The following is a 25,464-nucleotide window of genomic DNA, read 5'->3' on the forward strand; positions in this document are numbered from 1 at the left end:
GGGGTTGGATTAAATGACCTCCTGAGGTCTCTTCCACCCTAATATTCTATGATTGTAAGACCAGTTCAGTCAGGCTGGATAGTATTAGAACATCAGCAACCTCAGCAGCAGAGGATTTTGTCTTAAGCCCCTGCCTGCACACTCAACTTCTCCCATGTCTCACTCTTATGCCGAGCAAATATGAACAGGTTGTAGGTATTCAAGATTGGGAACAGAACACAGGAACCTTATTGTCACTTAGCAACCTTAATGGTTTTTGTTGTTTTAGAATTCCCCACCTTTAATTACATTGCTCCTATTTTTCCTTTGCATAATTAAATCAGACATTTTTTAAACTATGATTTATCAACTGTCTAACCAAGGCTTTTGCCTGCCTGCCTGCAACACACAGTGAAGTACCAGTCTACACTAGAAACTGGAGTCAGGGCCCTGATCCTGCAAAGTCTTGTGCATGTGCTTAAGTTTATACACTTATGAATAGTTCCATAAGTAGGGCCCTACCAAATTCAAAGCCTTGACAAACACGTCCTGGACCATGAAATCTGGTCTTTTGTGTGGTTTTACACTATACTACACAGATTTCACAGAGGAGACCAGGGTTTCTAAAACTGGGGTCCTGACCCAAAAGGGAGTTGGGTTGTGGGGTCACCAGGTTATTTTAGGGGGAGTTGCAGTATTGCCACCCTTACGTCTGCGCTGCCTTCAGAGCTGGCACCCGGCCAACAGCTGTTGCTTTTCAGCCACACAGCTCTGAAGGCAGCACCCTGCCAGCAGCAGTACAAACGAAGGCATGGCAGTACCATACCATGCCACCCTTACTTCTGTGCTGCTGCCTTCAGAGCTGGGTGGCTGGATAGTGGCAGCTCCTGAGGGCCCAGGTCTGCAGGCAGCAGCACAGAAGTAAGGGTGGCAATACCATACCAGGCCATCCTTACTTCTGTGCTGCAGTTGGAGGTGTCTCAGCTTTCAGAGCTGGGCTCTTGGCTAGCAGCCACCACTCCCTAGTGAATTTTTTTGAGTTAATCATGTGAGTTAACTGCAATTAGTCAACAGCTCTAATTATTAGCAAATAAAAACAGCTGCTAAGAGATTAGACGATGATACTATGAAGCACTGACTAAGGCTATGTCTACACTAGCACTTTTTGTCGGCAAAACTTTTGTCATCAGGATGTGAAAACTGGCAAAAATTTCATCAACAAAAGCAGCAGTGTGGACAGCGCTGTGTCGGTGGGAGAAGCTCTTAGTTTTGCCTATATAAGTGGTAGTGCAGATGTGGCCTAAGTCTCTCTGGTCACTTATCTAGGTGAACACAAGGCTATGCCTACACTACAGCCTATGTCAGGCAAAACAGACCCCACCCCCAAGCCCCAGAACCCACCCACAGACTACAATTCCCAAGATGCCCTGGGCCTCCCCTCACGTACAGACTACAGTTCCCAGCATGCAGCGCTTATAAAGCGCACAGCGCCCAAGCCGCCCTGCGCTCCCTCTCTGCGCATGCGCCCTGCAGCCCGGGCTGTCGCTCCCTGGCTGGCGGCTGCGGCTGCGGCGAGTCCCCGCTATGGAGTCCTACGATGTGATCGCGAACCAGCCCGTGGTGATAGATAACGTGAGTCGGGGCCCGGACACCTCAGGCCGGCACCAGAGAAGGGGAGGCGGGAAAGACACGGCCAGCACGATCCCTTTGTCAGCGGGCCCCGCCCTGCTGCTCCCCCTCCCCGGGCGAGTCCCCTCAGCCCCGCCCCGTCCTGCTTTCGTCCCGCCCAGACACAGCAACGTGTCAACCGAACTCAGTGAACGCTCTCCTTCCCGCTTTTTCATTGGCTCTCGCGCCTGTCATTCACCGGAGGTGGGATCACCCGAACCTGCTGGGTCGACCGGTCTTACCTCCGTGGAGGTGCTCGGCACGGGAGTGTTTTGATGATCTGATTGGCTCTCTCGGCTGTCACTCGCATGCGATGCCTGACGAGCCCCGCCCTTGAGTAATGCACATGCAGTGATTGGCTACCGTGGCTGTCTATCATAGGTATAGGCTGGGACCCTTCAAGTTTCATGGTCCATTGCCCTGCCAGGACATCTGACCAGACTGGGCAGGTTTGGGGTGAGGGGCTTGGAAAGGCTCTGCCCTGATCAGGCACCCAGCATGCACTGCTGACTTGCCCAGGAGGAGTGGACCCCCTCAGTGACACAGCTCCCAGCATGCACTGCTCCATGTTGAGCGCAGAGGAGTATGCCATCTTCATGGGGATAACCGCTCCCAGTGTGCACCCTGTGGGGACAGCTCCCAGCATGCACTGCTCCATGTTGAGCGCAGAGGAGTATGCCATCTTCATGGGGATAACCGCTCCCAGTGTGCACCCTGTGGGGACAGCTCCCAGCATGCACTGCTCCATGTTGAGCGTAGAGGAGTATGCCATCTTCATGGGGATAACCGCGCCCAGTGTGCACCCTGTGGGGCCAGCTCCCAGCATGCACTGCTCCATCTCCAGACCAGTCAGAAGGGAGGCTCATGGGGATGACTGCTCCCAGGATACACTGCACTGCCATGAATTTAACAGTTGGGGCATGGCCTGCAGAGATGGTAGGTTCTAGCCCATGGCCCTTCTCATTGATTCAAGCCAGAACTGTAATTTCTATGGGAGGCACCTCAGGATTATAGATGAGGTTGGCTCCATGCCTTAGTGATGTATTTTAGAGTCCCATGCAGACAGCGGTTTCGTTAGCTCTGATCCACGAGGCCTCTCAACAACAAGGACTGTCCAGTAAAGGGTGAGAGAAGGAGGGGGATGATTTAGAGAGAACCTGTTTTGTTACAATGGGTCACATGCTCGGTCTCCTCCCTTCAGCCCCTTGATGCCAATATTCCAAACAAATTTTACTGTTCACATGTCATGTGAGGGGATCCTGCCTGTGCTCTCATCCTTTTCCATCACCTTTGACAAAAGGATTCAGGAGTAATAAATGGGCTTGCTTGCCTTGCAGCTCTGAACACATTCCCTGTTTTCTTGTACCTTGCAACTTTAGACCTTTTAGGCTCACTCTAGACATCCTAGCATGTCTGCCCTTATACTGGGTGATTCCTAATTCCCCCTTATTCCATTTTTACTGTCCATCTCAATTGCCTTCTGGAAATCCACCCATTTCTTGAACTTTTTCATACCTCTTTGCCAACGTGCCTTTCCCAGTAACTAATTCCAAATATATTTCAGTATTGTGACTTGTATGTGTCAGAATGGAAGGCGTGACTCTTGTTTCATTCTGCAGGGTTTGACTTGGTAGGCCTGGCTTCTTTTCCTTGTAGAGAGATTTTTCTGAACTGGAATACCGTATCTTAACCCTTCAAACTTTGAAACCTGATCCAGACAGTTTGGTCCCCTCATGCCCTGTCCTCCCACTAAGTCTGTGTGACCTTGGGCAGGCTGCTTAACCTCTCAGTGCTTTTGTTTTTCCATCAATAAAATGGGAATAGTGGTGCTTACCCACCTTGGCAAAAGGCTTTTGAGCTCCTAGGATGAGAAATGTGGGGGAAATGCAAAGGAAATATTATTAGAACTGAGTGCTAATAATATGCAGATACTGCTAGGGGTCGAGCAAGGTATAAAGAGGCATATTAGCATATCTGGTTTCACTTTGTCCCTGATTAGTTAAACTGAGATTTTTTGCAGTATATGTGAGAGAAATAATCGAGCAGTTTATGTTGTGAGATCAGCATTTTTCACTGGCAAGGCTCCTAGATCAGGATCTTACAGTGACACTGCGATTTTGGGGCTGTCCATGAGTGATAGAGGAGAGTGCTGGGAGAAGGAGAGAGAGAAAGTGGAAATAATACAGACAATATACTACTGTTCTGCACTTCTTTGTCGTGCCTTTCATCAGAGAGCCTTGAAGGGCCTTACAGAGTTGGGTGTTATCTGTTTTAGGCATGTAAAATGAGGCCTAAAACAGAGGCCTAAAGTGAGGATAGAGAACACACCCAGAGAGTCGCGATTCCAGTCCTGCTGTTACCACTAGTAATACCTACTTTTACCTATTACTGTTATTTATTGCCAGCTGTATACTCATGTTTCCAGCACCAGGCTTTTGTTGTACAAAGCTGGAGGTCGGGGTTGCTGCACAATACTGGCTTAACACCCCCTCTTTTTCCCATAAGTAAATTGTAAATTACTTGAGTCCTCATTCTGCGATGAGTATCATGTGAACAGATTGCTGCACCCCCATGAAGCCTCGCTGAAATCAATGGATGGGTGGCCTTGGTGAACATAAATGAAACCAATCGAGGTGAAGGGTCAGATTCAGCACTGACTCCACTTACCTCCCTGTAGTCGTCCCTGCTTACGTGAGGCCTGGCCTGAGAGAGGGGAATCAGTGTGTCTTTGTGATCTGAATGTTGTTTTTTTCCACAGCTGATACAGCACTACTGGATATTGTTTCTTTGAGTGAATGTTTTTTTATGCTCTTGATGTTGTCAAAAGAATATCTACCAAAATGGAAGTGAAAGAGGAAGTGTTATTTCCATAAAGAGTGAGACCAGAGTAGATTTAATCTGTCAATGAATTCCATGTTTATTCAGATCATAAACCCCCTTCAAGATTAGTGAATCAGTTTTGTAGTTCACTACAAGGTGGTGAAAGGGGTGTGCTTAGGTAGCATGCTCCCAAAGTTTAGGTATTGTAAACAAAATATATTTTCACTGACTTCAAAACAATCTTTAGGGTGTTTTTCCATATTTAAAATGCAAAACCAATCAGGATAACTGGTGAAGGAAGAGAGAGAGAAAAATCTATCAGTCTTAATAAATGTAATATGCTTTTGGTGTGGAGTGTTGTTGTAGACAGAGGGGAGGTCACATGTTTTTGCTGTACTTAAAATTGTTTCTGCCACATTCCTTGAAATGAACTTCACTCCAGGACAACAAAACCCCACAAAATACATATTTTAAAAACATGATTCTTAACCTGTCAGTGTCCTTTTAACCACTTAAATTCTTTTCTGTGTGCATCTACTGGGACAGCGAGCAAAGATTAAATAGATCCACCTGCCCAGTGCACACAAGTGTAGCTTTGTTTAGAAAGATTAAAGCGTTTACAGGGAAGCTAAATAGACTGGAAAGCATTGTCAACTCTCATAATAGAGAGATGGCTAACTATTGCAGTTGGATTAGTATCTGGTGCTACTGCATTTGGGCCCAGTCCTGCAGGCTCATGTGTTCCGCTGAAGTCCAATTTATGTTTTTGAGGGATAAATAATCTCAGCTGATTTTGAACTTTAATAAGTAAGTTAAAAATGCATCCCTTGCTGGGAACCTCTCAGTGTTAAATAGGAGCATCATTGTTCTCCTGCAACTCCTTCCCTGGAGCCAAGCATGCTGGCAGTGTACTGAGTTATTATCTAGACTCAAATATTAAATAAGAACTGTCTTTGGAGGAGGTTGCCTTACTGTATTTATTTATCCTGCTCTTTGCTAGGGTGAAATTGTGAATTACCAAGTATATATTAAAGCTATTGCCTAGGAAGCTCAGGACTGTGTTTTGTAGACTAGAATAATGGCTTTGCTCTAAAATGGCTGGTCAGAAAAGCGTCCACGTCACGCTGACCCCATCTCTTATTTCACAATCATTTCCGAGTGTGAGTAGGTTTAGTGCAGCGATCCGACAAAATTGGGGGCCACCAAGCAGGAGTCTTCTCTGGGTCACGCAGAACGTCTTAACTGTGCTCTGCTGGCAGGATGGGGGTGACTCACAGTGCTCCAGCATGATTCAGTGGGTAGGGCACTGGCCTAGGAGGCAGGATCCGAGTATAATCCTAGTCTGTCACTGATTTGCTGAGTGGGTTTGGGTGAATCAGTTTGTCGACCTTCCTGTCTGTAAGGTGACGACAGAGATACTAACCTGCTTTTTGGGGGTGCTTTGAGATCTGTGGGTGAAGAGCACCTAAGGGGTTACCAGATGTCCTGAGTTTTGGGTCTTTTTCTTATATAGGCTCCTATTATCCCCCATCCCCTGTCCTGATTTTTCACATTTGCTGTCTGGTCACCCTAAGAGCACCATTGGTTGTCTGAGATCCTGTGTGTCCGATAGAACAATCCTCTTGACTTGTAAACCAAGCAGTCAGGTTGTGGAGTCACTGAAGGTGAATGGAGAACCCCATTATTAGAATCACTTGGCGTCAGCATGTGTCACATGCCTCACTCCACTCTCTTCTTTATTTGCCTGCCTTTCCACGAAGGTGCTCGTTTTCAGTGTCCTGAGTGAGCAAACCTTGATTATCCTACTCCATGGTTTTCTCCAGTCTGCTCTTTATACTAAAAACCTGGGAGTTTCCCTGAGATCACTTTGTTTCAAGCTGGCGCTCCTACAGAAAGGGGAAGAGGAAGCGGAGGAGGGGAGAGGATCCGCAGTGATTGTGGTAGTCAGCCACGTTCCCAGGAGGTATCCTGAAAATATCCATGAGGAGAAGTGCACTTTGCTGTTTGGTCTGAGAGATTTCCGCAGCTCCAGGAGGTCAGCCGCCTGGCACAATTGTTACCGAAGATTCAAAGTGCTCAATTTTTAACTACTCTACATGCTCCTGTGGGGTTTTGCTGCTTTGAATAGTGCCTTCTTGCAAAAAAAAAAAAAAATCCACCATCCTTGCCGTACCCAGCCTCTTCTCACTGGCTTCCTCTTGAATCTGATCCAAGTTCCTTGTCGCATCCAAAGCCCTGTGCAGCTTAGGTCCCACGTTCCTCTCTGCTCTTGTTTCCCTTTTGCTCCCTACTTGTCCCCTTAGCTCTGCCGATTATTATTAGCCCCAGTCACGGCCCAGGACCCCACTGTGCTAAGCGCTGTAGGGACACAGAACTACAAGTCTGTCCCTGCCCCAGAGTGCACCCCCTTAGCGTCTTCTCCCAGCCTCAACTCCAGTCTTTTCCACAGGGTTGCTCTCCCCTTAAAACTCCTCCCTGGCTCAGTCCTTCCCTCCAAACCTCATCCTAAGGCATGCTTCTTCTGAAAGGCCTGTGAACCCTCTGCCTTCCCTTCTAAGAAATGAAACTGGCATGGTTTTTGCTAAACTCTGCCCTTTAATTATTCGCTCTGTGTTGCCCTCTCTGCCATCTGTCTGTTGTTTAGATTAGACCGGCAGCCTGTTGGGGCTGAGGCCTCTTTTTCTGTGTCTGTTGAGCCCATAGCCTGTTTCTGATGCTAAACAGGTGACAGTGTTTGGGTCTAAAATAATCTGCTGTATGAAGCAGACTGTATGTTGTGGGATTGCTCTGTGCACCAGGGTAACGGCCAAGAGGGTCGGATGCTTTTTGCTGATGTTCCTCAGCTTTCACACTCCAGGTCTGCCCAGCAAGGTGTTTTCAGTGAAGGGTGGAAATTACTCCCTTAGCACACTGCAAAGCACATCTTCTGGAGGCAGAACTTGGCTGGATTTGGATCGCCTGTGCGGGGGGCTTTCTTTATGCTGGGTCGAAATGATCCAGGGAGGGCTGCTCGTGCTGCATTTAACATGCTGCTTGTATTTAAATTGTTGTGAGCACAAGTGCCATGTGACTGACATGCAGCATTAGTCAATATTATTTACTTGTTTTTCACACGCTTTTCTGTTCCTCCCACAGGGCTCGGGTGTGATCAAGGCAGGTTTTGCAGGTGACCAGATACCGAAGTACTGTTTTCCAAACTAGTAAGTACCCTCGTAACTCTGGTGGGGGGGTTTAGTTGCTCTGAGTATCCCAGACTATTTGCAGTCTACATAGAGGGAGGAACGGTCTTGTGGTTTAACCAGTGTTGGGAATCTGAAGAAGTAGGTTTTATCTCTGGCTCTGCCACTGAGATAATACTCACCTTCCAGAGGGGTCCTGGAGCTGAGTTCAGGAATGTTAAATACTCTGAGATTGTCTGAAGTTTCTAAAAAACATGCAAAGGGTAATTATGTGTGGCTTTGAGTCAAGTCCTGTGGGCTCCCAGTAACTGGTTGTAGTTGTAGAATTAGAGAGAGACCAAAGGTGGAATTAATGTAACCCCAGTACAAACATTGGTCATCCTGCTATTAGACACCTGAGATACTCTGGAAACCTGAGAAAACAAAAACAGGGTGGGTAAAAAATATCTTTAGTTATTTATTCTGAGCCCAGTTCTACCATCTTGACTCATGTCAAATGGCTGTGGAAGTTAATGGGAGCTCTAGTGGAGAAAGGACTCCGGGGTCTGGCTGCCTGGGCACTGCTGACAGCTGTTAGCTCACCAGAGTGACTCTTTCCCGGGGGTGTATGTGTGCTCACCCGGGTGAAGTAGTCCCTTCCGCCATTGCTAGCAATAGCTTCTCAGGGAATAGAGAAGCACTGACTAGTTCGTGCTCGGGTACATCTCCTGTCTTGCATGAGACTCTCTAATACTTGTAACCTCGATTGTAGTGTGGGCAGACCAAAGCACGTTCGTGTCATGGCTGGTGCTTTAGAAGGGGACATTTTCATTGGGCCAAAAGCAGAGGTAAGAGCGTCTATTTGTCATGGATCCCCATGTGTCTGGGTGTAGGCTGGGTGTAGGCTCCCCGGGGATGTCATGGCTCCCAGCTGAGAAGAGTTGCAGCAGTAGTGGAGGGCAATGTTACCACTGGAAGAGGAAGAGCTGCGAAGGGGAGTAGTCTAGACCTTCCAGTGCAGGGTGCTGCCTGCAGCAAGCTGAGGTTTGTGCCCTGCCCGTGGGTGGTAGCGTTAGTTGTTTCAGCTAAACATGTTTTATATTAGCTCAGAAACTACAGAGTCTTTCTGTGCTCTCCCTGTTCTCTGTGCACGTAGGAGGATAGTGTTTCTTTTAGATGATATCCCTGTCAAAAGGGACATAAAACTAATGCCCTGATCATAACAATCGTATCTGGAGTCCATAGCCCTTTCCTGGAGTGGGATTTCCACCCCCCAGTGTCCTGGCTTGATTCCAGTTGGACAATTACATCCTCCCTCCCTAATCTCCCCTGCCATTTTGATTTGGATACAACATTCGTTGACTGCTGTGTGGTGTTAAACATCTGCTGTCTTTCTCTCCGGAGGTGGTGGCATTTCAGTGGGGAGTGATGGGAGTCGATAGCAGGTTCCTCTCTCTCTGTCACTGAGTAAAGTTGTGCCCCGTTTCCACTCCAGATCTGTGTTTCAGCCTCCCGTGCTGATCTGCAGTCTCTCTCTTGTTGTAGGCCAGTTTGTGTGTGTGTTTGTGTGTTTTTAAGTTCTTTGACCCTCTGGCCGAAGCAAGAGAGTCTTCCTTCACACATCCAACTTCATCCCCTATTGATGCAGAGCTGATCAGTACCAATAGCAGTCCTTTCCTCCAGCATCTGCCCCTGTTTATGCACAGGGTGGAGGTGGATTTGTTTCTACCCTACCTGGACACCCCTGTTGCAGGCCCAGAAAGAGGAAGCTAGCCCACAGCCTCCTCCATCACTCACTTCACTCCTCCCTGGGTGTTCCTATATTTGGCCTTTCTCTAGCCAACTCATAGTTCCTTCTCACGCTGCACCCCCATCTCTCATGGTCGAGAACCTTAAATACCAGATCTTCCTTCGCTTCTGGTTTCTACAGCCTGAGCAAGAAGATTGCCATATATAGTCCTTTCTTGCACATCACACTCCAGACTGCAGCCCCCTTAACGACCTTGTTGGGGCTGAATTGGCCTATAGACTCTCCTAAAAGGTCAGTGCAAACCCCATTAGAGCTTCCCATCATGCATAAACTAGAGAAACAAACATACCAGTTTATGGATATTTGTATATTGGTTGATGATATCCTATCCTTTATAATTAAATACGGACATTCAGTGTTATTCCTTGGCACTTACAGCAAGCAGATGCCTCTGTAAGAGGAGCAGTGTCACTGTTAATGGGCAGTGAGGAGTATGTTTGGAAATCTCGCTCAAAGGCATGCTACGTTGTCTTTTCTGTGTGGCTAGGAGCACAGAGGTCTGCTCTCGATCAGATATCCCATGGAACATGGCATAGTGAAGGACTGGAATGACATGGAGCGCATCTGGCACTATGTATATTCGAAAGACCAGCTTCAGACTTTCTCAGAAGAGGTGAGATTGCATGCAGGCCCGGTGCTTTGTTGCTAAGTGTGTGTAAGCTGTAAGCTTTGCTTTTCCTTGCCGAAGCTATAAATGTTCCTGTTCATTCATCAAAAATTATTGCTTCGCTTTAGACCTCCGCCAGGAAGTATGCAAGCAGAATGACCTGGTGGCTAATATGATACTGTAGCTTTACTGCTGAGCCAGCATTCAACCCCTGCACACACATTCTCCCCAGTGCAGCATCCCATTATTTCTGAGCTAGGCTGGGTGCTTCTAATCGTTCCTGTCCTGCTTTGTCTGCTCACCAAATGTTTACTAATGAAATTGTTTGAAAGGAAGGAGGCGTAAACCCCGTGCACCCAACCTGGAGAGACAGAGAAATAAAATAGGACAGCGTCTGCGAGATGTTCTGCGAAATGGCTCTGGAAGTGGCTTAGAAGTGTTTCCGCTCTATGGTGATGAACTGAAGCCTGCAACCCCTAGTCAGGGCCTGCGTTTTAAAGGCAGCCCTGCCGGAAACTTAATGATGTGACTTCTGAGTGGACAGCTGGAAAAAGATCCATTCGGTCAGAGCAGGATGGTCCCCTATAGTCTGTTCCCCAGTGCTCTGTCTAATTTAGCTTGAAATGGCCCAAGTCCTGAGGATTCTCCAGCCCTTCCAGTGGGAGATTATTCCACAGCCTCTGAGATCTCACTGGTTGCCAGTGTTCCCTCATTCCTTAACTTCATCCCACTTTGCTATTTATATCCCTGTGGTTCCTAAAGTGTGCGAGTAAACAGAGTTATTCTGGAACATGTTCCCAGTCATGGCCCCCCATCCCCAGTCCGTGTGGACGCTCGCAGCCTGTGGTGGGGACAGAGCCCCCCTTCTCCGTCTAGCTGTGATAGAGCATTCCCAGCTGCAGCGGGTCAGAGCTGCAGAACGAACCCCTCTGCTGAGTTCTGTTTTGTCTCTATTAAACCAGCACCCTGTGCTTCTGACGGAGGCTCCCCTGAACCCACGTAAGAATCGAGAGCGAGCCGCTGAGGTTTTCTTTGAGACCTTCAATGTGCCAGCGCTTTTTATCTCCATGCAAGCGGTGCTCAGCCTGTAAGTATCTTCTCCTTCCTCCGCACATCCTGAGCAGAAGGGCAGAAATAAAACTTCAGTGGGATTGTCTTGCAAACCAGCCGTTCCTTTGGAGAATGACTGTTGAAATGGAGACAGACCTGCCCATCCCAAAGCCACGGGGGTGTTTGGGTCCTGCTTGATGTTGCAGCTTTGTCCCATGTCTAATTCTGACCTTAACCTCCTGGAAGGAAGTAGAAATATACAGGCTATGAGGCTTTTTTTGAGCAATCTCTCCAGTCATTGCTAGTGTAACAAGGTCCACCACGCTCAAATCTCTGTACAGGGCACAGTCTGCAACTTTGCACCCTAGATCATCGGTGGGGCTTGAACCTGGGGATCTTAAAGCAGGAGCCTCTACTGCCTGAGCGAGAAGACCCAGCTTTGTTAACCAAGGCTGCAGCAGGCTCAACCTCTGTTTGGTCCAGCCGTGGCTAGAGGAGGCAGAGCGCCACACTGAGTAGGTGTCAGTTCAGCTCCACTTGTGGGAGTGCTGGTGTAAACAAGGGGAAGGATCTCTCCACCACTTGTAATTTTACCACCATGTCATTCAGGTCTGCCTGCAGTAGTGGGTTGTGGTGGTTAAAATGCTGGTGGCTGCTGGTGCCTTGACTAAACTAGTGTCCCACGGTTGTTGGTGGCAATGGTTGGGGGAAAGGCTAGTGTACCCAAAGTAGTACCTCTCGCCCCATGGCCTTGCATTGCAGCCATATTGTGCTCGCTGTGAAAAGCTCCGGGCTCATGCTTCCAACCAGAAGCGCTCTCTAGGCAATGTGAGGCACCGGAGCTGGCCGATGTAACATTTCCTGCCCCTCTAGCTGCGTTCAAGTGTGGCATTTTGGGAGTTGGGGGAACTGTGTGTGACTGGCTGGCTTAAAAAAAGATTTGCAGAGTTCTTCTGCAAGGACTTCCATCCTGGTCTTTACCAAGCCATATTAAACCAATGGAGGCTTTAGAAAATGGTCATATTTTGTGCGAGGTTCAGTTTCAAATGGATTAGGTAGTGACACTGGGATTAATTCTATTTCTTTTCAAATCCTTCCTTTTTTATTAGTAACCCACTGGATTGTTAAATGCATTTTTTTACTCTAACATGGTATTCTTCATTCCAGTCGTTTACTTTTTGCATTTCACTTTCTAATTTTACCAACCTTTACGTATATTAATTATATCTACTTATTTTGATCCATATTGCATTCTGTAAAATCTTATTACAAAACAACCATCCCAGATCCTCCCTCAAGGCCAAAATTAAACAGAGATTCTCAAAATTGGAAAAACTTTACTAAAAACAAAAGTAGAAATGCCCATTTGAGAAGTAAGGTGAATTATTCTGCAGTTACTTGTTTCTCTCTCATTGCTTTAGTATTTGTCTGGAGTGTAATCATGGCGTCAGCTGAGCCAGGTAAAAGTCCAGGTAACACTTGTGAAATTCGCTGCCTGTCTCTCAAATACAATCTTTCCCTCTTTTGTTGCAGTTACGCTACAGGGAGAACCACAGGGGTGGTGCTGGACTCCGGAGATGGCGTTACCCATGCAGTTCCTATTTACGAAGGGTTTGCTATGCCTCACTCCATTATGCGGATTGATATTGCTGGCCGCGATGTATCCCGCTTCCTTCGCCTCTATCTCCGGAAAGAAGGCTATGACTTCCACACGTCATCAGAGTTCGAGATCGTCAAAACTATCAAAGAGGTGCCCTGGTGTCTGTGATTGGTCTAGGGGTGATTTCTGCGGCGATGAGCCAAGGAGTCTCTGAAATGGGGTGCAGATCCTTAGTGGCCAGCTCCTTGATGGCAGTCTTGGCAGCAGGGCCCCTAAAAACTGAATAGGCCATTAAGTCAGAACTCCCTTCTGATTCTGACAGAGGATCTCTTCATGTCAGGGCCGGTCAGCGTGGGGGAAACTTGCATTGCCAATGCCTGTGCTATACTGGTTGTGCAGATAAATGCAGAACTCCAGTCCCCAGGGCTGGCAGGGTGACGCCTTCCATTAGCACTACAGTAATCTTCTGAGGAAAAAAGACTAGTTAAATCCATGCCGGATCAGAATGAGAAGTGTGAAATGTTCCGTATTGCATTATTTCACTATCCGCAATGATAACATTTAAAATGCAGCACCCAGATTAGAGACCCTCTTCTTAGGAGCCCAGTATTTTGTGATTATTAGCGGCAAAGTCTCTCACAAATATGCACACTCAGGGAAGTAAGCAAACCAGAGCCATCTTGGCTACTGTTCTGTTAGAAACATGGAGGAAGGCAGCTCATCTCTGCCAAAGAAGAGGACAGAACTGGGGGATGGGAGATGAATATTTTCACTACAAGAGTGACTGACTGATTCTTAGCAGTAGCTTTGCTTATCTCTTTGGATGTCGCCCAGCAGTTTTACACACATAGGACTCCCACTGGTGGATTTCAGTGGAGGCTTTGCCCCTCTAGGTGCTGAGCTGTTGCAGTGACTAGCACAGAAATGCTCATAAATACATACAGGCATTCAGACTGCAGGATCAGTCCTGTCGTGATTAGAGCCCAAAGCCCTGGAATTTCTGACTGTGGTCGCTGTGTAGCGACGTCTGGTGGATAACTCCCATACTGCATAATCCCTTCAGATAATTGCTGCCTGTACAGTTGGATTAAGACAGATGCATGTGCCTGGTCTCAGTGAGTTTTTTCACAATCTGTGATCTCCTGCCAGCAAGAGAGAGTGAGAGGAGATAGAAAAGGTGCTTGTGGCTTGGGAGTCCAGTTCAAGTGTAGCTGCTTAGCATGCTAAGGGAGAGGCACCTGCACTTGGTCACTGCAGTTGCTGGGACTTCAGAAGGCACAAAGCTCTGGAGATGTGAGGCTTGTAGATGGTTGGTCTGTTGTTTCTGTTTTGTAGGTGCTGATTACAGGGGAGGAAGGGCTGGTATTTCAGTGGCTAGAGAGAAATATAGAAGATTCTCTTCAGCTCTTCAAAAGTGGATAGAAAACATCCTGTAGCTTCCGTGCCATGCAAGATGCTGGGCTTGATAGGATGGGGAAAAGTGAGAAACATGCATGCGTCCAAATCGGGGGTATATTGCACCTTGGAAACGCTCGTACAAATGGCCAGAGTCCTTGGTGCGCTCTGCCGCTTAGAAAATGAAACCGCAAAGCCACCTGTATTGGAATCTCTGCTCTAGCGGTCAGGCTCACCATCTCCCAGCAAAGTGATGACTTTCTGAACCGTACCCTTACGAAAGCTGAGCTCCAGAAGAAAAATGGAGACGAGCCCAGACTTGCATGCTGAACCTCCTCACTAGTGGGGGCTGCGGGAGTGCAGAGTTAGCACATGCAAGAGCTTTCTCTCCCCCCCGTATTTCCTGCTTCACTGAAGAGATGCCAGAATTCATCATTCTCTGACGAACACCAGGGGTTGCAGTGATTTCTGCTATTTGTTTTCACCAAGGCAGAAGGCAGTGCTGCCAGCTCACGATTTTATCACGAGCATTACTGTTTGATTTCCTTGAAGACTCAGCTTGTGGAGACAAGGGATAAATATGAGAATCTCTGCTTACTTTTTTTTTTTTAATGAAAATTTGCCCCCCCTTCTGGTTGTGGAGAAAAGCTTGAAAATGCACCCAAAGTGTGACCTAAAGGATTAAAACCAGGAGGAAGAATAAAAAAGAAACAGTAATTCATTATTTGTCATGTGATATTTAAACCAATAATGAGTTTTTTGGTGCCTGACATGATTTCTGAAGGACCGGAGTTGGAAGTACTGAGGATTTCAGAGGAAATCATTTTAAAAAGGATTTTTAACTTGCTTCAGCCTGGTCAGCAGGGACAGTAGCAATGGATTTCTGGGCTTAACGCTTTCATAGTTTATTCTTTGCATTGTGACTTTCACACTGTTTCCTTCTTAACTAGCTTGTGGAGCTGCCTGGAAAGCATTTCTATCTTTCTGATACGTGTGTCCCAAACAGGAATCCAGTCAAAATAGCAAAGCTTCTTTCAGAACAAAAAGTTCACAAAACTTCTGTTTGAAAATGTCAGAATGTTTTTGTTTCCCCATGAAGCCCTATAGTGGCTAAGCTGCCAGGAGATTTAGGTGCATCATGGGAGATGTAGTCCAGCTAGTGAGTGGGGACTAGAATGAGACACCTCAGCGGCTCAGAGTAGACTAACAAACATTTCAGTTCAGATTGATCTGAAAGATTTGTTTGTCCCAACAGAAGGTTCTGCTGAAAATTGCTCTCTTACCAAAGAAAAATGTTTTGTTTGGAGTCCTGCTCATCTCCCTGCGTTCCCTTTGCAGCGTGCCTGTTACCTATCAATAAACCCACAGAAGGACGAGACGTTAGAGACCGAGAAAGCCCAGTACTACCTGCCAGATGGAAGCACTATTGAGGTGCGTAAGGACAAATATTAAGTTATTTTTCACAAGAAGTTCAGTGTTAGTAGAATGTCGTGGCCCTCTCACTGCTCGGGGCTGGGACATCTTGGTAGAATCTCTTGCTAAAATGTAGCTGCAGTGGGGACAGGATTTCTCTCGTAAAAGCTTAGAATAGTTCCTTCTCTATTTCTTTCTAAAGACCTACAGTGATTGAACCAATTGATAAACAGTTTCTGATAAATATAGCTTCCCCCTGAGGATTGCTTCTCAGTTGTAACTCACTGAAATCCCAGTGATCCAGAAACACATGCTGTTCTTGTGACACAGAGACCTCAAGTCCAGGGGTCTGCACTTGCAGGTTCTGTTGCAGGATCAGGGACAGGATGAATGGGTCTCAGCTTACTGCAAATCCAGCAGCAACCTGTAGATGGGGTTTATCTTCTCTAGCAGCACAGAAACAATCCCTTTGAAGAATGACTTGGAAAGAAACCTAAAGGTGAAACCTTCCAGGTGAGGGCTGAAGGGGAGAAAGTATGGGTTGTTTTGCCCTAGCACACCAGACTTGGAATTAGGAGGTCTAAGTTCTGTTCCAAGCTCTGTTGCTCATTTGCTGTGGGGCTAGGAGCAAGTTGCTTCCTCAGTTCCCCCTTTCCCCCATCCATAAAGTGGGGGTAATAATTGACTGAGTACTTTAGTGGCATGTTGAGGCTTGCTTCATGTTCATGAGATCTTTGAAATCTTCGGCTCTGTGAAGCTACTTGAGTTATTGTGTGTTAAAGGGAGCAGCCCATCAGCCTTTGTTCCTCATCAGCATGTTAATGATGTCATACAAGCATCTGGTAGGCCAGAGAGACTCTTTATAACTCACTGATGTTTCGGTCATTGAAGGGTTAAGTATCTCTGCTATACAGGCATAGGCCACACTGCTGCTTGTGCCGCACTGGAAGCTAACCTGTTCCCTCGTGTTGTTTGCAGATCGGCCCTGCCCGTTTCCGAGCCCCTGAGTTACTGTTCCGGCCTGACCTGATTGGAGAAGAGTGCGAGGGGCTGCACGAGGTGTTGGTGTTCGCGGTTCAGAAATCGGACATGGACCTGCGGCGAACGCTCTTCTCCAACATTGTACTGTCTGGGGGCTCCACGCTCTTCAAAGGTCTCTTTGCCTTTCACCTTGGCAGGATGCCCTGCACACTACTGGGGATGGGGTGAGGTCGTGGAATCCTAGGAAAGCCCCGTTAGATCCTCCAGCTGCTCTCAGACGGTCAGGGGAGGAGTGAGGCTTTGTTCAGCTTAGCAATGGGGACTCCACCACTTCCCTGGGAAGATGATGCCACAGCCTGAGACTTTATTCTTTTCTCCAGAACTGTCGACATCCAGTGTCATCCCATTACTCCTAGTCATCCTCCCGTGTCCCCCTAGATAATCCCTCCCCTGCTTGGAATCGCCCCTCAAGCTTCTGTAGACTGAAGTAGAGACTTCTTAAAGGCATCCGGCTCCCACATATGTCACTGATGCTCTCCCCTTGCTATCTTGTCCTTCCCCTTCTCCCATCATCATTTTGTCTAAGAAAGGACTGGACAGCCAAGCTCTTTCTGCTCTTCCGTTGCACTATTTTAGGGCAGTTTCTTTATTAAATCCATAGAAGGTTGGTGCATGTCCTGAAGTTCCCTTAGATCTCTGCTTTAGTGGCAGGGCTGTCGAAATCCCCCCAGGTGTGAGCTGAGCATGTGGAGTGATGGTAGCTACATCCCCATCTGGATGTCTCTGCCCACCTCAGAATGGGGGCGATAAGAGACGGATGTAGAGGGAGAGTTTGTTCTTAAAGCCAAGGTGTCTGTTACACTCTGAGATGATGCTAATGGAACAACCTGTTTCTAGTTGTAATAGAAATCCCAAGAACTCTGACACTGCAGCAGGAGTCAAGGTACAAATACTACTCATGTAGATGACTCTTTCCTGGGTCCTCCTGATCTGTGCTTCCCAGGGGTCACCCACAACCACTTCCTCAGTGCAAGCCTCCCTGCAAGTCCCTCAGAAGCAGAGTCTGTGTTATAAAGCTGACAGACTCCTCCCACTTCCCAGCATGCTTTGCAGTGAAATGAGTGACAGACAGGCTTGCCTCTCCCCCACTCTGCTCTCACTGGGACTCAGACAGGCTCATGGGGCTCACTGCTTCCACTATGTGGCAGGGCTGCTCTGCACCATGGCGTGAGTCCACCCCTCTGGTAAAAGGATGAAACTCTTCAGGACCCGCTTCCTGGTCTTCCACCCCCATCTGGTAGCACTGGAGGGACAGGAGTTGGGGGAGAAGGGTGCACCTACTCACTCTTCTTTGAGCTTTGTAGTTGGGAGACTCAACCAGATAGAAACAGGAGGCCAAGCCTACCAAGCTCTTCTGAGACTTCTCCTTTCTCCTCAGGGACAGTTTGTCTTCTCATTTGTCCTGATAAAGCCTTTCTGCCGATCCCAGCCAGGAATGGTTATCTTTGGAGGGAGCAGGTTGGCTGGGAGGGTGAATCCAGTTATTATTAGCACGAATCTTGGTTAGTGCTTAGAGACCAACCAAGATCTGGGCCCAGTGTGCTAGATGCTGTAAAAATACAGAGTGGGTCAGCTCTGTAAATTATACGAAGCCCCTACATCCACTGTATCAGGATCTTCTTTCTGGTTATGCTCTGTGGGCTCCCCGAGCCTGCTCAGGACTCTGGGAAGGAACTTTACAGGCGTGAGCTCAATCGTCAGGTAGGGCTGTCACCCCGCAGTATTTTGCGCAGAGCGTTGCTGCATCTGCAAAAACTAGTCGGGGTCTGTGCTCAGGGGCCCAAATTAAAGCAAGTTTCCTTTTCTGTGCAGGCTTTGGAGACAGGCTCTTGAGCGAAGTGAAGAAACTAGCACCCAAGGACGTCAAAATAAGGGTAAGGGCGCTTGCCTCTTGAGGCTTCCTGGCCTGCCTTTCCCCTGCGGTGGACCGGCGAGGTTCAGCAGCCTTGAGTCCCTTGGAGACACTAGGCTGAGGTGGCCACTGCCCTGCCCTTCAAACCAACTCCAGCTTTTCTGGAACAGCCCAGGCACCCCTGTGGTGGTTGCTCTTAGAACTGAAACCCATTTGGGTTCTGGAGATGGGCATCCTACTGGCAATGCAGCCCACCTTCAGGATCTCTGACCATGACCATGGTCGTCCCCTGGCAGCGCAGCTTGAGGGCAGAAGCAGGCCCAATGCATGTGTCTACTGGATGGGAGTGACTTGGGGGAGGAGGGTGTAACTGGGGAGCAGCTTGTATCCTAGGGACAATATTAATCTGAGTTCCCTGCCTCTCCTTTCAGATATCTGCTCCTCAGGAGAGATTATATTCCACGTGGATCGGGTACGTACTGCACAGCAACCCCGTAAAGCCCTTTGGCCTCCAAGCCTGGCTTTAACCATGTAGCTCAACCCTGAGCCCTGCCCCCACCACTGTTAGACCCAGGGTAGCCCCGACCAGATTGGGTCATGTTTGCTGTGAGCAGGGTTCTGGTCTTGTCCCTAATCCTCAGCATGGTCTGTTCCATCATAAAGCCATGCTGGACTTGCCCAGTCATAAGTGCAGCCTTTGCCAAGGAAACACTGCTAACCATGTTATCCTGTTGCTGTACCCAATGGTCTCCTCTTGTCCTTCCACTCTCATCTCATCCTGCACCATCCCAGTCAGTGGGAGCAGGCCCTTGGAGGTAGAATTTGGGGCTGGATTCCCCTCATTGATACCGTTACTTCAGTGGAGTTACTGCTGATTTAGACCAGTCAGTGAGAGGGGAATCAGGACCATAGGCTCCTATCTGACTGTGCCTATTTAAGGTGGTGTTGAAATAAGAAAATCCACTTTGCTGGCAACGCCTGTTTTGCAACTTGCTGGGTGTTCATGCAGTTTCAGCTCCCCCATGGACAAAGCATGGATGATGGTGGCTGAAAGCTCAGCATAACCAGCCTGGGCCTGAAGCTAATGGGGATTTGGTTTGTAAGGTCTTTTGGGCAGGAACTCTCCCTCTGTGTTTGCACAGGGGTTAGCACCCTGGGGTTCTGGCCCCTGGCAGCAGCCTGAAGGTGCCGCCTCAGTCCAGATAACACCTGAGGGAACAAGACCCACACTGAGAGCCACTGGCTTGTCCCACTCTGCTAACACACTCACTTGTTCCCCCCCAGTGGTTCTATTCTGGCCTCGTTGGACACCTTTAAGAAAATGTGGGTTTCAAAGAAGGAATACGAAGAAGATGGAGCCCGTGCCATCCACCGGAAAACCTTCTAGCCCTGGGACCCGTCCTACACTCGCTTTTCTGAGTCCGAGTGTCTATGAGGAGCTGTGTGCGTGTGTGTGTGTGTGCAGAGCATGGCCCCAGAATGTCATGGAGCAAAGAGGAGAAGGATTAGATCACCTTTTTTTTTTTTTTTTTTTTTTTTTTAATTTTAAACTGTAGGAGGAAAAATAACCAGGCCCCATTTCTCCGGTCGACCCTATTCCTTTTACCTTCACTCCTCTCGCGGCCACGTCTGTCACTCTAGAGAAAGGGAATGGCTTAGAAATGGAACAGCTGGACAGAAGGGGTCTGACCACTGCAAGGCAACCAGTCAGGTTGTTGTCACGTAGCCGAAGACTCCAAAGCCTGGCATGTCCTTACCCTCCGGCACTCCACAGCACTGGCTGCTTCACCCTGCGGGGGTGCCCAGCAGTGTCTGTCTCTCTCTCACTGGCCAGTTCAGCTTTTTTTTTTTAATATATTTTTATACAGAAAAAACACATTAGGAGCAGTTACAACTCCCCCCCCCCTTTTTTTTGGTTTTGTTTTGGGTGTGTGTGTGTGTAAACTCTTAGCCTGCTCTGCGGCTGTGGACCACGACTGCACAGCTGGAGAAACTGCTGACAGGACTTAGTTTGTATTGCATGGTGTAGGTCACAACCACCCCTCCGCCGCTCTGATTGTACTAGACGGTTATGATCTTAGGCTCTTGTTTGCTGACATTCTTCCTCCTTGGGAAGCAGGTGCCCAGGGTGGGTACAAAGGCACTGGTGTGTTTTGCTCTGATTTTGTTTTGAGAGGTTTACAGGGCTGTGTCCTCTCTCACTCTGTAAGAGAGGAGGCTGCATTTCCCCCTTTCTCCCACAGCAGGGTCAAGGAACCATCCATTTTCAGCCAGACAAAACCTCTTCCATTTGATCCGTCCTTGGGCAAAAAAGCACATTGTAACTTTTGAATTATTTTATTTATTGAAATGTTTAATATCTAAGTTACTAACAGGGCTGCTGGTTCCAGGGGCAGCGGCTGCCCCTCTCCTTCCAACACCCTTGTACTGAGTTTTCCATTGTTTAATGCGAACGCTAATGTTTACAGCACACATGCTTAGCATAGTAGCCAGCTGCTCAATCCTGCAATGCTCCTTGGTTACTGTTAGTGAGTCAGCATTCTCTAGGAATGCACCAAATGAGAGGACAATAAACACTTAGTACGCTGGCATTATCAGCGGGTTCCTGAGCACTAGTTCTTCACTCCACTGGAGTGTTACACCAGGCTAACCCTTCTGGTATGACACTGCTACCGCGGCTGTAAGGCCACGGACCTGCTCTGGGAGCATGTTCTGTTGGGAGGAAGCAGCTGGTGCTTTTTACGTCTCAGTGTTTTTGGTTTTTAAATGAGGTTGCTGCTGAGAACCAAATATTTTGCCTGGCTTAGCCACTTAAGTATTAGAGGAGAACTCACCAGAGTTGTGGAGTCAGGGTAGTAATCGTATCTCTATATAGATCCAAGTCTAGGTCTTCGAAAAGAACAAGATTGGAGTAGGAGGAAAACATCCTGGGGAAACCCAGAGCTTTTCCTATCACCTAACAGATTTGCACCTCTAGGGGCATGGAAGGAGTGTGTTTTGTTTTGTTTTTAAACCACCTGTTTTTATTTTAGATACTACATGGATAGTTGGAGATTCAGTCCTGGATTTAGAATATGCAGTTAGCTTTATATTATAAACGCCAGCTGCCTCCATCAGACATGTGAAGATGCAAATGCAGCTGTTGTGCTTATCATTAAAGGGAAAAAAGTGTTAAAGCCTACGCAGTTAGAAGACAGTCTGCATAGAGTTTTGTGTTTTTTAAAGTAACGTGCCTGCGGTAAATCCCTGCTTTGGGGCTTGAAAAGGAAGCTGTAAACAGCAGTAGTTCCCACCTGTACGGTTGCATCCTTTGCTTCACAAGCTACCCCTCCCCTGTTAATCTCCCTGTGCTGCATCATGCCTGCAGCTGCGGTACTGACAGGCTCCAGGACAACTTCTGCCTGGTACTGCCTGTGCAGAACAGAATCTGGTCTCTGCAGTGGAGTGATACTGTGTGTTTGGAGAGAGAGAATTTTCTTCTTAGCCTGCCTAGGAATAAATTCCAGGAGGCGGCTGCTCTCAGCTGAATCCTGGTGCCTCTCTGACTCCTTTTGGCAGGGCATTGTCTGTTTACACCAGGAAGAACATGAGTGGGAGTCAGTCTCACCTTCCATCCCCACTAAAATGAGCGAGGCTGGCAGTGCCATGCTCTTGAATACAACTTGGTGAGACTGCAGCTACTTTCAAGTGTCTTAAAATCCAGTCAGGGCAAAACAAGAGCAGATTTGACACCCATTTAAGAACAATGAAGACAGGACCTTTCCGTGGCAGTAGCTCCTGCACCACTGATTTAATTTGATATATTGCACCAAAAACTGCAGCTAGTGCCATTAGTACCACCTTTTAAAAATGCACAGAGGCGCAGTAAGCCTGAGCCAGACCTTAATGCAGCTGGGGTGTTGACTCAAGTAAGATCAGGGCCTCCTATCACAACACATGGTCCTCATTGGTGTAAACTGATAATGCCTTAATGGACAGCCTGCCACTATGCCTCATTAACACCAGTTAGTGCTGACTGTCCAGTGGTGAGATGTTCAGGCTCCTGGCCTTAGCAAAAGCTCCTGCGAGAGAGACCTCGGGGTGGCAAGATGCGGTTTCATTTTGGAGTGAGACTTTGGTGACGTTACGAGTTATAGGCTAGCAGCAGATGGAGTACAGAGAATTTTCTGTGGAAGGTCTCACTCAGAGGTCAGGTGATTAGCAGTAGCAGGGGGACAGCGGGCAGTAGTCTATAAAATGTTAGCAGGAGCTGTGTAGGCTGCAGCTTGTTATAAAAGCAACATAGCCTAAAGCAGACAGCAGGAGAGAGCGAGCTCTGCAATGAGGGCCTGTTCTCCTAGGCAGCTAGTCCTGCCTAGGCAGCTAGTCCTGCCCCTGCTTCCTCCCTCCACCAAGGTAAAAGTGACCTAGGTTATAATTGTAGCACGGGGGTTAGTATGATCATCTTTTCACAGCCTTGTATGTCAGTTGTTTATTGATTCTCTTTCCGTAACCCCTCGATACACTCCCCTCTCAAGCCTGCCTGCACCAGCTGGATGTCGATTTGTTCTTAATTTACCTCTGAGCTGTACCCGTCTCCTTCCCTTGCAACTCTGGCTAACTAGCCTTGCCTCTTGAAGGTCTGTGCACTCCCAAAATGGGATTTAAATGGTTGCTTTGGAATAGGCCAAGGAGCTGGAGGAGGGTCCCCCTCAGCTGAAAGCAGCTAGTGCCACCCATGGAGCCTGCCCCCTTTGCCAGTCTACTGCCTCTCTTGAGAGCTAAACATGAGTTTAAAATCTTTGCTGCATCATCAAAAATGAGCCTAAGAAATTACTGTGGCTTTTCCAGCCCCACAAGGAAGAAATCAGCTTATATCATTCCCACGTGTCTTAGCTGCTCCTGTTTTGATCACCACTTTTAGCAAATGCTGCACACTTCTTACAGCTTCAGTGCTTGCCAGTTGCTGGTGCAGAGAAAAGGGAAATGAGAATTTAGGCCCCAGACTTTAATTTGCAGGTAGACAAGTTCTTGGCCCACATCCATTTGTTTGCATGACTTGCAGCACATTCACTTTCTAAAGTGGGAGCAGATTCAGCCATGCAGGCTGTACCCGGGCCCGGAACTAACCTACTCAAGCTGCAAAGCACCAGAAGGAGCCTCTGGCTTTGGCAAAAGCTGCCAGATGTGGTTGGAGAAAGCAATGGGATGCAACAGTCCCCATGGGGAGAGGGCAGTTTGGGAACATACTTCCATTCAGTGCTGGCTTCGCACCTGGACAAGGCAGGGAGGTCAGCTACCTGGTGGGCAGTGCACGTTAGGTACCCAGAGCATGACTCAAGCAGTAGCAGGTACTATAAAGGCTTAACCACTACAGCAGGTGTTGCAAAGGCTCCACTGTCTCCCCTCCCCTCCCCGCTACCGACTTCATTTCCCCTGCTGTTTAGCTTCCTACTAATCCCAGTCCTTCTAAGAACAAAGTAACGGTGGTTTGAAGTAAGAGAACCTGTAACAGCCCATTGCTGAGGGATAGCCGCTAACTTGAAGAGCCTGTTCCATTGGAAAATAAGCTGTACTGTTCTCTCCTTGTTGGACAGTATCAGATAGCAGGTGGTGCATGAAAAAAGGGAATGACTATGTTAAGGACAGCTGCCTATTCTCTTGCCTGAGCCCATGTTCCTCAGCCTGACTCGGAGCTAGCAGGAGCAGCAGCTCTGGGCAGGGTTCTGCTGTAAGCCCCATTGACCAGCCAGAGGTGCTGTCTGCAATCTAGCATTTGTTCTATCAGCCCGCGCTGTTCCTCGCACACCTCTCCCCACCATGGTGTCTGCTGGCGCCCAACATACCTAAATAAAGTTGTTCATATACAAACCTGCATCTATCTCTCTGCAGGGGAGGCTGGATGGGCTCTTACAGCAATTGCTCTGGAGACAATTTCTTCCCTTGGAATGCTAGTGGTCATTACAGAAGTTACTGTTGTGGGCTGTACACTTCACTCCACAGCATTCCAAGTGGCTAAGACAAAGGGACCAAACAGACAATGGCTCCATGTCTAGTTGGCAGCCAGTATCAAGCGGAGTGTCCCAAGGCTCAGTCCTGTGGCTGGTTTTGTTCAATATCTTCATTAATGATCTGGTGGGTGGCGTGGACTGCACTCAGCAAGTTTGCAGATGACACTAAACTGGGAGGAGTGGTAGATACGGTGGAGGATAGGGATAGGATACAGAGGGACCTAGACAAATTTGAAGGTTGGGTCAAAAAAATCTGATGATGTTCAGCAAGGACAAGTGAAGAGTCCTGCACTTAGTCCCAGGCACTGCTACAAACTAGGGACCGAATGGCTAGGCAGCAGTTCTGCAGAAAATGACCTAGGGATTACAGTGGACGAGAAGCTGGATATGAGTTGACAGTGTGCCCTTGTTGTCAAGAAGGCTAATGGCATTTTGGGCTGTAGAGGGGCATTGCCAGAAGAGGGACGTGATCATTCCGTTCTATTCGACATTGGTGAGGCCTCATCTGGAGTACTGTGTAGCGTGGGGCCCAAAACTGGACAAGAAGGATGTGGAAAAATTAGAGTCCAGCGGAGGGCAACAAAAATGATTAGGGGTCTGGAGCACATGACTTGTGAGGAGAGGCTGAGGGAACTGAGCTTGTTTAGTCTGCAGAAGATAAGAATGAGGGGGGATTTGATAGCTGCTTTCAACTACCTGAAGGGGGGTTCCAAAGAGGATGGAGCTCAGCTGTTCTCAGCGGTAGCAGATGACAGAAAAAGGCGTAATGGTCTCAAGTTGCAGTGGGGGAGGTTTAGGATGGATATTAGGGAAACACATTTCACAAGGAGGGTGGTGAAGCACTGGACTGGGTTCCCTAGGGAGGTGGTGGAATCTCCTTAGAGGTTTTTAAGGTCAGCCTTGAGAAAGCCCTGGCTGGGATGATTTATTGAGGATTGGCCCTGCTTTGAGCAGAGGTTGGACTAGATACCTCCTGAGGTCCCTTCCAACCCTGATAGTCTATGATTCTAAGTTGAGGGGGAAGAGGATAACTGACAGATGTATTTTTTTTTTAAATCTCCATCTGCCCTTGCCCCAAGCA

The 25,464-nt window shown here is 48.0% G+C and overlaps 1 protein-coding gene across 1 annotated transcript; it reads left to right on the forward strand.

The window, feature by feature from the left end:
• Nucleotides 1–1,475: 1,475 nt before the first annotated feature.
• Nucleotides 1,476–24,243, forward strand: ACTR1A (actin related protein 1A). Its single transcript, XM_032795750.2, has 11 exons — nucleotides 1,476–1,611; nucleotides 7,603–7,667; nucleotides 8,398–8,473; nucleotides 9,923–10,048; nucleotides 11,005–11,129; nucleotides 12,626–12,842; nucleotides 15,426–15,518; nucleotides 16,479–16,653; nucleotides 18,354–18,415; nucleotides 18,825–18,865; nucleotides 19,678–24,243. The coding sequence occupies exons 1-11, from the start codon at nucleotides 1,564–1,566 to the stop codon at nucleotides 19,778–19,780; spliced, it is 1,131 nt and encodes a 376-aa protein (XP_032651641.1). The 5' UTR covers nucleotides 1,476–1,563; the 3' UTR covers nucleotides 19,781–24,243.
• The last annotated feature ends 1,221 nt before the right edge of the window (nucleotides 24,244–25,464 follow it).

This window comes from Chelonoidis abingdonii, chromosome 16 (genome assembly GCF_003597395.2).
Source record: "Chelonoidis abingdonii isolate Lonesome George chromosome 16, CheloAbing_2.0, whole genome shotgun sequence".
Lineage (NCBI taxonomy): Eukaryota > Metazoa > Chordata > Testudines > Testudinidae > Chelonoidis > Chelonoidis abingdonii.

What these genes read in the sequence shown, in the direction of transcription:
- ACTR1A (XM_032795750.2), top strand. Translation starts at nt 1,564, where the DNA reads ATGGAGTCCTACGATGTGATCGCGAACCAGCCCGTGGTGATAGATAAC. An exon ending in AAGTACTGTTTTCCAAACTA is followed by an intron (nt 7,668 to 8,397) that starts GTAAGTACCCTC and finishes CCTCGATTGTAG; the next exon opens with TGTGGGCAGACCAAAGCACG. An exon ending in TTATATTCCACGTGGATCGG is followed by an intron (nt 18,866 to 19,677) that starts GTACGTACTGCA and finishes GTTCCCCCCCAG; the next exon opens with TGGTTCTATTCTGGCCTCGT.